The 12,023-nt window shown below is 43.9% G+C and overlaps 1 protein-coding gene across 1 annotated transcript; it reads right to left on the reverse strand.

The window, feature by feature from the left end:
• Positions 1 to 8,324: 8,324 nt before the first annotated feature.
• AMIGO2 (adhesion molecule with Ig like domain 2) lies at positions 8,325 to 11,821 on the reverse strand. The gene is made up of 2 exons (XM_014850082.3): positions 11,404 to 11,821; positions 8,325 to 11,034 (listed from the first exon to the last, which is right to left on the reverse strand). The coding sequence occupies exon 2, from the start codon at positions 10,969 to 10,971 to the stop codon at positions 9,406 to 9,408; it is 1,566 nt and encodes a 521-aa protein (XP_014705568.1). The 5' UTR covers positions 10,972 to 11,034; positions 11,404 to 11,821; the 3' UTR covers positions 8,325 to 9,405.
• Positions 11,822 to 12,023: the final 202 nt, after the last annotated feature.

Consider the following 12,023-nt stretch of genomic DNA (forward strand, 5'->3'; position numbering starts at 1 on the left):
GGTGGAGAGACACTGAGTCCTAAGGTCTGAGCAGAGGAAGGACACGGGCTGGCTTATGCTTCGGAAGGGTCCCGGTGGCTGCAGTTTTAAGAGCAGATGGTATGAAGGCCAAGGGGGATGCAAGGGAGACAAGCGAAGTGACTGCAGTAACCCAGGGAGGGAGGCGGGTGGCTTGGATGGGGATGGGGTGGAGGCGGTGAGCAGAGGTCAGACTCCTGATGTATGCTGAAGGTAGAGCTATGAGAACTTTCCCACAGATCAGACACAGCGTGAGAGCAAAAGAGGAGTAAAGATGACTCCAAGTTTGGGGCCTGAGCATTTGGATGGAGTTACCATTTGACAGAGATGAGAAAAACCACGTTTATGCAAGAACCCAGCAGGCATTTCTAGATCCAATATAAACACGTTGCATGGACATGCCCATAGATAGTAAAGTGCTCAGCGCCTGGCACTTACCAGGGGTCAATAATGCCTTTAAGAGAGAGAGTGTGGGGTGGGGCTGGAGGGCGAGTTTCTATAGCTGCGTATCTAAGGTGGCTTGCTAGCAAATAATAAACACATGTTCCAAGCATTTTCCAGAAATAAATAGAGGAGATGAAGATGTAGCCAAGAAAAACTTCATATAAATGCCTCTGCCTCCATCTCTTCTAAATCTTTAGACCCTGTGGGAAGAGGCTTCAGTGCCTGGCAGGAATCCTGGCAACCGCCCCTAAATTCAAGAGACGTATGGGATGCTTGACACCGTTAGATGATTCGCCCATCTCCCCGAGTGTGTGACACTTAAAACCGAAACACAGTCAGAGAGCGCGCTGAGTGACAAACAGCAGGGGCGTTAATCAGCCACCCCATCGTTATGAGTAGAAAAATCCCAAAGAGCAACGCCTGAGTCCAGTTCTTTCAGAAAATCTCAGACCCTGTCTGGGCCTGCATATAATTTCATTTTCAAAACACTGCCAAATTAAACAAGAAAAAAAAAAGGTAACAACTCTTTTCTCATTCAAATAACTACATCCTATATAGCTAATTAAGATCCTTTTAAGGTCCTTATCACAAATTATATATAATAATTAATGATATGATTTTTCAATTGAATCCTTACATGAATAAGATTTACTAACACAAATAGCTCCTGACAAACTTGGCCCAGGATCGAGAAATACATTTCCTCCAGGTTTTAGGAAAAAGTCAAAGTTATTATAAATGGTTGCTCGGGGGGGATCTGTTATGTTCTCTACCGATTGGAAGTAGGTCAGCTGGAGAGCTGAAGGCTCCCCTAAGGTTGTAATTAAGGATGAATATTAAGAAACGGAGAACAAATCAAAACATAAACAACTTCTTTTAGGCTTTCACATCACAGGTCTTTCATTATGTTTCCATTTCAGGCAAGATGCTTTTGTTTGGAAAAAGGAATACAGTTGAAAAAATAGAATTTTTTTAAAAAAAGCTATGCAACAGCTCTCTAAGTCTAGACTTCGAGAGAGTTTTGTTCAATCATGAATACTTTGGAGAAGTACCTAATCAGGCAGAGCTGAGGCAAAAATGCACACAAATGCTCAATAAGCAGCCTGAATGGTTGTAATTTAATAATTCTCCAGATCAGTCTGATGTTTGCTGTTTTTTTCCCCTTGAAAATCACCTATTTCTGTCTCTTCCCACCCCAATCACTCACTCTTATAAAACCAGCTTAGTCAAATCAATATCTAGGCTAGCAATGTAAATTTAATTACAGTGAGCTTTGGATAAACATTAGCTCTAAGACATTTCTTGGGCTGTAGAGTGATAACTGAATTAAGTAGGATTATTTCATCATTACTGTATAAGCCCACATTGTTACACAAGAGAAGCTAATATTTCTAACTCTTTTTAGCCTAGCAAAATATGCTGTAAGCATTTACATGAGCCAATTTAGTATGTTTCCTCCTTGAAGGGCTATGAAATAGGACTACACTGCAGCTCCGTGCAGAGGGGAATGCGAAATGAGGAAGGTTCACACAGGACCCCATCCAAAGGGTCTAGCGATCAAGCTACCCCGAAGGGTCCCATTATAAGTAGGTTCCTCCGGCACAGGTGCCCTTGTTCCCAACAACCACTTTAGCTGAATCTCCACAGACCCAGGTAGTCATGGTCTTACCTTCCATCATGTCTGCATGTCCAGCTGTGGAAACCAAACTAGACCTCTAAAATACCACCCTCCTTGAAGCCTCTGCTCAGGCATTATTTCTCCCATTATCTTTCCCTGACCTCCCCGTCTTCAGGCATTTCTACACCAGTGCGCTTGCCTTGTGATCAAACTATATTTCTGCCTCCCTTCAAAACCTCAGAGCAGCTTGATCGTCATTGATCTCCTGGTCAAGCTGCAGCGACTGGTGCATATTAGGGCTTCCATACTGTGTGCTAAACAAATGAATGAATATAACTGAAAAGCTGAGACATGCCAACATCTACTATGTGCTGAGTGCTGGATAAAGAGACAGAGGACATATCCTCTAGTAGCTGATGATCTGGTCAGTAATATGGGCAATGTAAAGAGAGACAGAACGATGAAAGCCAGCATTGATTTATGGTCAAACCAGTGAGCTGCCAGGGTTAGCAGGAATTGGCCCAGCACAAGGGGACAGAGCAGAATCTTGACAGCAGAGCCAGACTATGGAAAGAAAGGTCGCCAGAGAAAGGGGGCAGGAGGGCAAAGGGGGCATGAGGAGCAAAGCCCTCTTACGGAGCTGACAGTATTACGGTTTAGTATATTACAGTATAGACTTGAAGAGACTGGCTTCTGGATGGATCCAGACAAAACTAGATTCAAATCCTGACTCTTTCTATATGTCCTTTAGGCAAATCACTTCACATTCCTAAGCCTCAGTTCTCCCATCTGTAAAATAGATGTTAAAAATAATAACTTCCTCATAGGAATGAGAAAAAATATGTAAAGCCCTGAGCATAGAGCTTACATATAAAAATGTTATTGTTATTATCATTATTCTGTATTGTTAGTATTCTCCTTCCTCATGACTCAGCCAAGACACATTCTGAAGCCTTCATCCTAACTGTGATGGAGGTGAGGTTTGGGGCTGTGAGTGTAGATTGAGGGCCAGTGCGAAATTTTTAGGTCTGTTTCTCCTCCAGATTTGATCAAAACTGATAATAGATCGGCAGTGGAATTTTAAATAGAATCCCTGACATTCATTTCAGAGCACTATTAACCAACTTGCCAATCTCCTTATGACACTGGCTTTCTGGAGGTAAGGACGCCTGTAACATAAGAGTCAGGGCACCTGTGGGATGCGACCTAGTGTTCAAGCCTGTGCCTCACGAGCCCTGGTGGTGAAAGTGAGGTCTCTGTCAATGATCTTCCTTTCCTCATCTCCTACTTGCCAGGATAGTCACTAGTAGACAAATCAACTGTCACTCCTGAATTATTTCAGGTTTATTTGTTTCTCTTCTCAGTTGTACTGTCATCTCCTTATGGAGAGAAAGTAGTTACTAGGCATCAGTTATGGCCTCCACAGTACCTAGCTATGCTCAGTCATGTTCTCTTGGTTACTTCTGGCCATTCATCACCAAGAATTTGCCTCTTGATCCTACGATATTCGACTCTATGACACTAAGATCCTATAGACACTATAAAATTCTCTGAGAATGTGATATTTGACACTCTGCTGACATATTACCTAATAGAGAAGTTTAATCAGATAAGCTAGTGAGGCTACCTTGTGAAATACTTTTAAAATTATTTTGAGAAATCAAATTTTAAAATTAGCTGGAAAAATCCCCCCTGGGGTCTGAATTATCCCTACTACTCTTTTAGAAATTTAAAACAAATTCTCAATACCCCCTTCAATAGAACTATTTACCCTGTAAATTTGGGTCATTTTTAATTAAAAAATGTTGAATTTAATTACGTGTTCATTTAAATATCTTGAATATGTCATTTATAATGATAAAGCAAATATTCGTTTTGCATATTAAGCAATTTCTTGCGCGAAAAGCAACCACACGGAGAAGAGCCAGCAGACTGGAGGAGCCTCATCTATTAAACCTCCAACTTCTTAGGTAGATTTCTAATTTTGCTACTTGTGACACATTGAATTTTACAGGGAAAAAATAATAAATAAATAAATACATAAAATAATAATCATTTCCACATATATTGTGTTTGGTCCCCTGACCTCCATTCCTCTTCTCCCAGATTTGTGAGCACTAACTCATTCACACTTTCGCATTTATGGAAAGTTTACTTGACGGCCCACGCCTTACAAAGCGATTCTATTGGTAGAGCATCTTTAGGAGTTCTGTGCAGAGATATTTTTTAAATGATTCTCATGATAAAAACGGCTTATTAGCTGAGTCACCTGGGAAAATTATTTATCCCTTTTGAGCATCCTTCTCCTATCTGAACTGGGGGTAATATTTTCCATCCTTCAGAGCTGTTCCGATGAGATAATAGTAAACACCACCTCTCACAGAGTGCCTGGCACTTCGTAGGTAATTAATAAATTAAAGCGAGTTTAAACACCATATCGATGACATTTTATAATTTAGAAAGGGTCTGTTTTTCACTCTTGTCTACTCCGGTCCTTACTGTAAGGACTCCGCTCCCCGGAATCCATCCACATCAGCAGAGGTCCTGCAGGCAGTCCTCTAAATTAGTCAAGAGGTTCTTATGAGAGTTTTTTCGTTGTTTTTCTTTTTTTTGAGGAAGATTAGCCCTGAGCTAACTGCTGCCAATCCTCCTCTTTTTGCTGAGGAAGATTGGCCCTGAGCTAAGATCCGTGCCCATCTTCCTCTATTTTATATGTGGGACACCTACCACAGCATGGCGTGCCAAGCGGTGCCATGTCTGCACCCGGGATCCAAACTGGCAAACCCCGGGACGCCAAAGCAGAATGCGCAAACTTAACTGCTGCGCCACCGGGCCAGCCCTGTTGATTATGAGTTTTTAATTCTACTTTTTACACATTACCATCCAATAACACTTGCAAGGGCAAACTAATCATTATCTTTCTATACTAACTTTCATATCATAAAACAATGAAAAGTTTGGCTTTGGGGGCTGGTTCTTGGGCAAGGAGGGATCAGAGAGCCAGGAAAAGAATCTTAGTGCTCTCTTTAAAAGATATTATTCTAATATATTGAAAAAACACAGGAGTTTGACTCTCTGTAGATGAGATCTTCACTCAACATCCTTGGAACATGCCCTCACTTTACTGCAATCTAAGCAAATTTGAAAGCTCCAAGCTCATTGTTACGAACCAGATCTGTTGTGACTGCTTTCAAACCAAAAATAGTTTAAAGAATGAAAGAATCAGAGATTTAGTCATCTCAAAGTAATTGTTCTATATGTCATAATTTAGAAAAATACAAATCATAACTTATGGCCAACAATTTAGAGTTCATTTAATATCAGAAAATCAAACTTTTGCTTTTCCAACAATTATAATTTTTTTTTCTGCTTTATTTCCCAACCCCACGCCCCCCCCCCCCCCCGCCCCGCCGATACATAGTTGTATATCTTAGTTGCAGGTCCTCCTAGTTGTGGGATGTGGGACGCCGCCTCAACGTGGCCTGACGAGCGGTGCCATGTCGGCGCCCAGGATCCGAACCCTGGGCCGCTGCAGCAGAACGCATGAACTTAACCACTTGGCCACGGAGCCGGCCCCCCAACAATTATAATTTTTAAGAGCACTAAAATTCTTATTAATAAATTCGTTAGCAAGTAATAATAATGTATTTTGACATAACCCCAAACACAAAATTTGCTATGGTTCCATTTTTGGATGTGTTTCAACAAAATAGGCAGAATCAGAATTAGTCAGAAATTTTTTTAAACTACGATGGGCAGGCCTTAGCCCAGAGCTCCTGAATCAGAATCTGGGGTTGGGAGGCGGGTGTAGAGGGTAGCTGCCAGAAACCTTTGTTTATTTAACTTTCCCAGGATTCTATTGATAAGCCTGGTTTCAGACCTACTGCTAGGTCACTTGGTTGACCAGATGACACTAAAAGGACAATGATCAAGCAGCAGTTACGGCAAAGGAAAAGCCCCGATGTTGGAGGATGTTTAGGCTGCATCCTGCTCAACAGCGCTCAGCAGGGTGATCCCCATCAGACGTCTTTGTAGAACTTGGACTGACAGAGTATCTTCTTGTCCCTCTTATGTTTTCACCCCTGTAAATTTCACCTACGTCCCTTCTGATCAACATTTTAGAAAAACGTTTATTTAGAAAAATTAAAAAATCATTTTTTCTGGGCAAATAATTCAAGCAATTAAAGCTAAAGATAAATATATTTAAATCTGTCCAGGCTGAACAGTGAGGATTAATGAAGAAGTTGACTACAAATAAGAAAATGTTTTAGGCCCTTCTTTCAGATTATAAGTCTTAAAAGTGTGTTTAAGAAATTTAACTCCTGATTAATTCTAGAGCATATTATCATAAACTAGTATCCTCTAATTATAGTGAAAAAATACTCTAAGCCCAGGAAAATGTCATGTCTATGATCTTTTCTTGGTTCCTCCAATGAGTGGCTACCTCTCTCACAACTGTGTAATAAAAAATACTTAGTTTAAAAGAATAACCCAGTTACGTAAGTCCAGATTATTACTTGGAAGGAAAATTATATAAAAGTTTTGAGTGACAAATTTATAAAGGACAAATTAGTTCTGTTCCTATATTTAAAATACATGTGCTCAGGCTCCTACCAAAAAAAAAAAGATACACCTAAGAATTTAAAATTCCACATCATAATATTCAGTTCATGCTTTCTCATCCACATGCTTTCCTACTTTTGTTTAAAATGCAGCTTTGCTTTTCAGTATTCAGGATTTTTCTGTTTTCGTGTGTTTGGGTTATGTTAGTTCTGATGTCAGCTCAGCCTGTCCTTTACCCAAGGCGTATCAGAACCAGCCAAGACCAGGCTCTAGAAACTCCCCACTCATAGGACTGTTGGTGCTCCCCTGACAAACGCAACTCAGCTTTCCCGTGATCAAGGGGTTGGGGCTGATCCTGTCCAGAAACATGCAATTCAGAGATCCTGTCTGCAACTTCCCTGCTCTTTCGCACTCCTAAGGTCAGGGGAAGAAGGCCCCTGGAGGCAGCCCTTCCCATCACAGGAGAGCGTCAGTGGTTCAGGGGTTTTTCCTTGTGTCCAGACTAGCTGTGTGAGGCTGAACAGATCACAGCATCTCTGAGTCCGAGTTTCACCAAATATGAAGAAGGAGGGATGATTTCACAGGTCATACAAATCACAGAATTCTCCAGAATTACTTAAATGGCAGTCACTGGAATAAAATGTTTGCCTGAACCCTCTTGGGGTCTGAAGGATCTTATCTAACCAGTGAAGTCTATGTTTACAAGGCAGAAGCAAGAATTTTTTAACACTGTGCAATAAGGAATTTTCAAAGCTACTGAGCACTGGCTCTGCACCCTATTCCCTAAGGCACAATCCTGGCCACTCACTCACTCCTTAACCCCCTGCTGACCAGCGTCTGCCACTGGGAGCCTGGCTTGGCACTTATCCATTTGTCACCAAGTGTCTACCATTCCCCCCAAAACAACACTGCCAAAGGCAGCCTTCCCTTCTCATCTATTTCTCTGGAGTATTTGTGAGTGTTGCCCACCTCCATTTTTTAAAAATTCTCATCTCTCTTTGCGCCAGTGACAAGACATCCCTGATGCTCCTTTGCCATTTTCTGACCACTCTTTCTTCTCATTCTTTGGCTCCTCCTCCACACCCACTGTTAAAAAACAACCATTCTTTGACTCTCTTCTCTTTGCCAGGAAGAATCTAGAACCCGAGCTCTCCTATCCGTGTCACTGATTCACTGTGTGGCCTTAGACAACCCACAACCCTCTCTGGTCTTCCTTTGTCCCTGAGAAAGGGCAGGACCTGGATTTGATGATCCAAAACATCCCTTTGAGCTATGCAGGGATAGCTGGTCCAGCCTACTCTCAGTCCTGTATTCCATCAGCATGTGGTACAGTTTCAGAAGCCAGCGCAAGTCTGTGATGGAGCTGAGACTCTGGGAAATCATCCCTTCCAGTGTGGGAAGGAAGTTGAACACCACCTCGTCTGACACTCTCACTTTATAGCTGAGGAAATCTAGGTCCAGCGTGGGCACTCAACTACCTCATAGCAGACATGGGACTAAGAAAGAGGTCTCCTGGGCTCTCAAGTGTTGCCAAATCGGAGCTTATGTGTCTTCCGAGCCTGGCTGAAGTGCGTCATGGTATCAGAGTAAAACGTGTAAAACACTTTAAAGCCTTTTCTCCCCTTAAAAAATAATAAATTCTGACTGTAACTCAAAGAACTCTGGAGACAGATTTGCTATAGAGGGTACTTCACACAAAGGAGAACAATCTAATCACACAAAACATCTCAGATTTATGTTTTTAAACAGTCAAAACAGAACATCAAGTCACAGAATACATATATTTACATTAATTCAAATGTCTAAAGCACAATACAGTGAGATCTGCTTAATAGTTCATATAAGATTTACATACACACAAGCATATAAACAAAGATTAGTCTGCTAGGACAAAGGTTTAAGAAGTTACTCAGACATTTTGGTCTTGACACCTACATATTTATGGCAAATAATGATGACTTGGGACTTTTCAGCAAGAGCTTTTGTACAAGGATAGAAAATGCGCAGAAGGGAAAGAAGACAGCCACAAATGTACCTCTGTTGCACTATTTCTCTTACACCAGATGGGACACGGCATTACCCAGTAAATTTTATCAGCGTAGTCTGTTTACTCTGGTCTAAAATGATGAAATTAGCTGAATTATTCCCAAATCTAACTTTATTTGGTGCTTTACAAATAACTGCTGCTTGGTTCTTCCTTGTACATCTTTTAAAAGTAAAATAGGACACGAACGCTTTTCTTTAAAATAACTCAACTTTGGTCCTAATAAGTTAGTAAAGTCTCTTTTTAAAGAACACTAATACATGAAATTTATTTTTCCAGAATCCTGAATTTTTAAAGAACACTAATAATACATGAAATTTACTTTTTCTTTCAAGAATCCTGAATGAAAGGACACTGTCAGTCATATCAATCATCTCCGGGGCCGGCTTTGAAATTGCCAGTGGTGCTAAAGACTAAGATAGTGTCATCTAGACCTTAAACTTGAGAAAACAACCTCATCTTTCTCTGGGATCCTGAGGAACCCAAGTGTTTTATCACACTTCCCATGAACCATTTAAAGAGACTCTTTGGTTGTCTTTTTTTTTCCCCTGCAATTTCTCCCCAAATCCCCCAAGTACATAGTTGTCTATTTTAGTATATTTGGTTGTCTTTTAAAAAACAAAACACCATTTCTGTCCTGCTGTTTATTTTGCAGACCACACACAAAGTTAAATATGGAGAGACTGAATTACTACACCGCACAAATACAGGCACAAAATTAAGCGGACGCCACAAAGGGTGTGTCTGAAAACACGGAGTTGACGGAATCTGAGTCGGATTTCACCCTTGCGGACTTTAAGATGCCCTCAGCTAGAACCGTTTCACTGGCGGAAAGCCTGACTTTCCCATTCTGTCCCGCCGCGGTGTCCTTCAGCGGTTCCAAAAACACCACTCTTTTACCAGCACCTGCCTTCCGTTCATCAGCCGGGGCATCGCCAGCCGGGCCGGGATTGAGGATAGATGAGTGGGCATTGCTTTGGTTTAGCACATTTTTTTGTCTCTTGGGTCTACACTTGCAGGGACAGGGCGTCAGATACAGGTACAAAAGTACCAAAACGATACTGGCCACACAGGCTGCAAGCGTGGTGAAAGCCGTGTTGAATGCCTCATGAGCATGGGACCTGTTCACGGTGAAATTGCTCACGTTAATTGTGACATCCACAGTTTCATTCAACAGGCGTTGCCTATTCATGGCAATACAGGAATACACGCCAGCGTCCTCAAAACGAGGACTTTCTATAACCAGAGTTCCGTTGGGAAAGACGTGAAAGTTTTCCATCTCTTTATCTGGCTCCAGCAGTCTGTTATCTGGACCCACCCACATGAAGTCCGTATTGGCACTACCGGTCTTGCTGTCACAGTGGACAACCAGCCTTTCCCCGACTTGAGCCTCATGAATAAGGCCAAGTGCACGGAAGGAACCATTGATGATGCTGTCAGAGCAATTCAAAAAACTATCCTGGAGCAGAAGCACTTGCTGGGAGTGCCTAGAGTCAGACCACAGGCGACAGGTATAATCGTTCTTAAAATCCATCACTGAGCTAAAGTGCCGTCTATACCAAAAGCTGAGCAACGAGTAAAGGGAACAGTCACAGACAAAGGGGTTTCCATGAAGGTAGATGCCTCTCAGCTGTTTGCCTGACACTAAATTGATGTGATGCATTGGCAGGGATGGAATCCGGTTATAAGAAACATCTAGAAACATCAGTTCTGCCAGCTTGAACCTTCCAACATACAAATCCATGGGAAACTGCGTGAGAAAGTTTCCACTTAAGTAGAGTTTTTGCAATTGGGAGAGCCCTCCAAACGCAGAAGGATCGAGATAGGAAATGTGATTGTTGAAAAGCAGAAGCACTTCCAGAACCTTCAACTCTTGGAACACTGCGCTTTTCACGGTCTTCAGCTTATTGGATGATAAGTCAAGACACTTCAAATTTGGAGTTGTGGAAAAACTGCCCGTGGAAATGCTCGTGATGTTGTTATGACGAATAATCAGGGTGTTCAGCTTTACGAACGATACCGGAATCCACTCGGCATCCAGAAGGCCGATTCTGTTATAACTCAGATCCAGTCTCTTAATCAGTCGGAAGAGGTTCCCAGGCACCTTGGACAGATTTCTGTTGGTGCAGCTCACAATGTCAGTGGCACAGATGCAAGCGGTGGGGCACACCCCGGAGGCGCCACGGCTCACAGTCACCGTGATCACCAGCCAACACAGCAGCTCCCTGCAGCCCGGTCTGACAACGCCAGGCAGAGTGGGCAGTGTGTGTAAACGTAAAGACATTATGGTCGCCTCTAAGTCTCTTCCAGGCGCCTTTTCCACCAGCTCAGCCTCCCACCAGTGAACCTGGTAAACAATCAATATTTAAAGAGGAGTGAAAAAGCAAAGTTAACTACCACCAGTTAACCCTTTTAAGTCATACCTTGCTTTCTTTCCAATAACTTTTGAAATGAAGGTTTTATTTCACCCTGGGGAGCCTATGTTGTCTTTTTACTGTTAAACGCAATTCCTCCTGAGTTCCTCCTGCGTACAGACATTTACAGTCACCTTCTATCAATAAAACCGTCTCAACAGCAGAAACTCTATATTTTTGTAACGTGCACCCTGCGTCGTTTTTTTTAAACTCCCTCCAACAGACACAAAAATACACAAACGCATCCTATAAACAATCAAGCGGAAATACTTCGCAAGCCACTCGTCCAGAGAGCAACTCACCGAGCCGGGAAGCCTGAAGGGCTCCGGGAAGAGGCCGCCGACGGTGGTGTCTTCTGAAGGTCTGTGCGTCTGTCTGTCTCCGCCTGTCACTCTCGCATCTTCCGAGTTCCTTTCCCTCCGGCTCCCGGCGGGCGGCAGCCTCTCGCTGCCTCTCAACTTTGGGGAGTTTCAAGAAGCGGCGGCGAGAGCAGCAGCCCCGGGCGCAGGAAATGTCTCCGCCGGCTCCAGCCGCCGCTCCCGGGATCTCTTCATCGCCGGCTGCAGGGCCCGGCTCGGCGCTCTGGCCGGCGTGTGCCCGCGCACGGGGCGCCCTGCTCCCGTGCCGGCTCCGAGGGGCGGGGGCAGGCAGCCGGTCGCCCCGGCCCCGCCTCTCTGCGCTCCGGAGGCCACAGGACCCGGGGTTCCCGCGCCGCCAGCCGGGTTTTATCCCCACGCGCCCGGGGTCGGCAGCGGGGCGGGGAGGCCGGTCCCGCCCCTGCGCGTCCTCCGTCCTGCGGGAACCCGCTCCCAGGCTGCGGGCGGGAGCGGGCCGGGCGCGTGGCGAGGGGCGCGCGGCGCGGCGAGGGGGCGGCCGCGCAGCCAATGGGAGCGGCGGCCGGCGCCCCCCTCATTCCCACCCC

Source organism: Equus asinus, chromosome 22 (genome assembly GCF_041296235.1).
Source record: "Equus asinus isolate D_3611 breed Donkey chromosome 22, EquAss-T2T_v2, whole genome shotgun sequence".
NCBI classification, from domain to species: domain Eukaryota; kingdom Metazoa; phylum Chordata; class Mammalia; order Perissodactyla; family Equidae; genus Equus; species Equus asinus.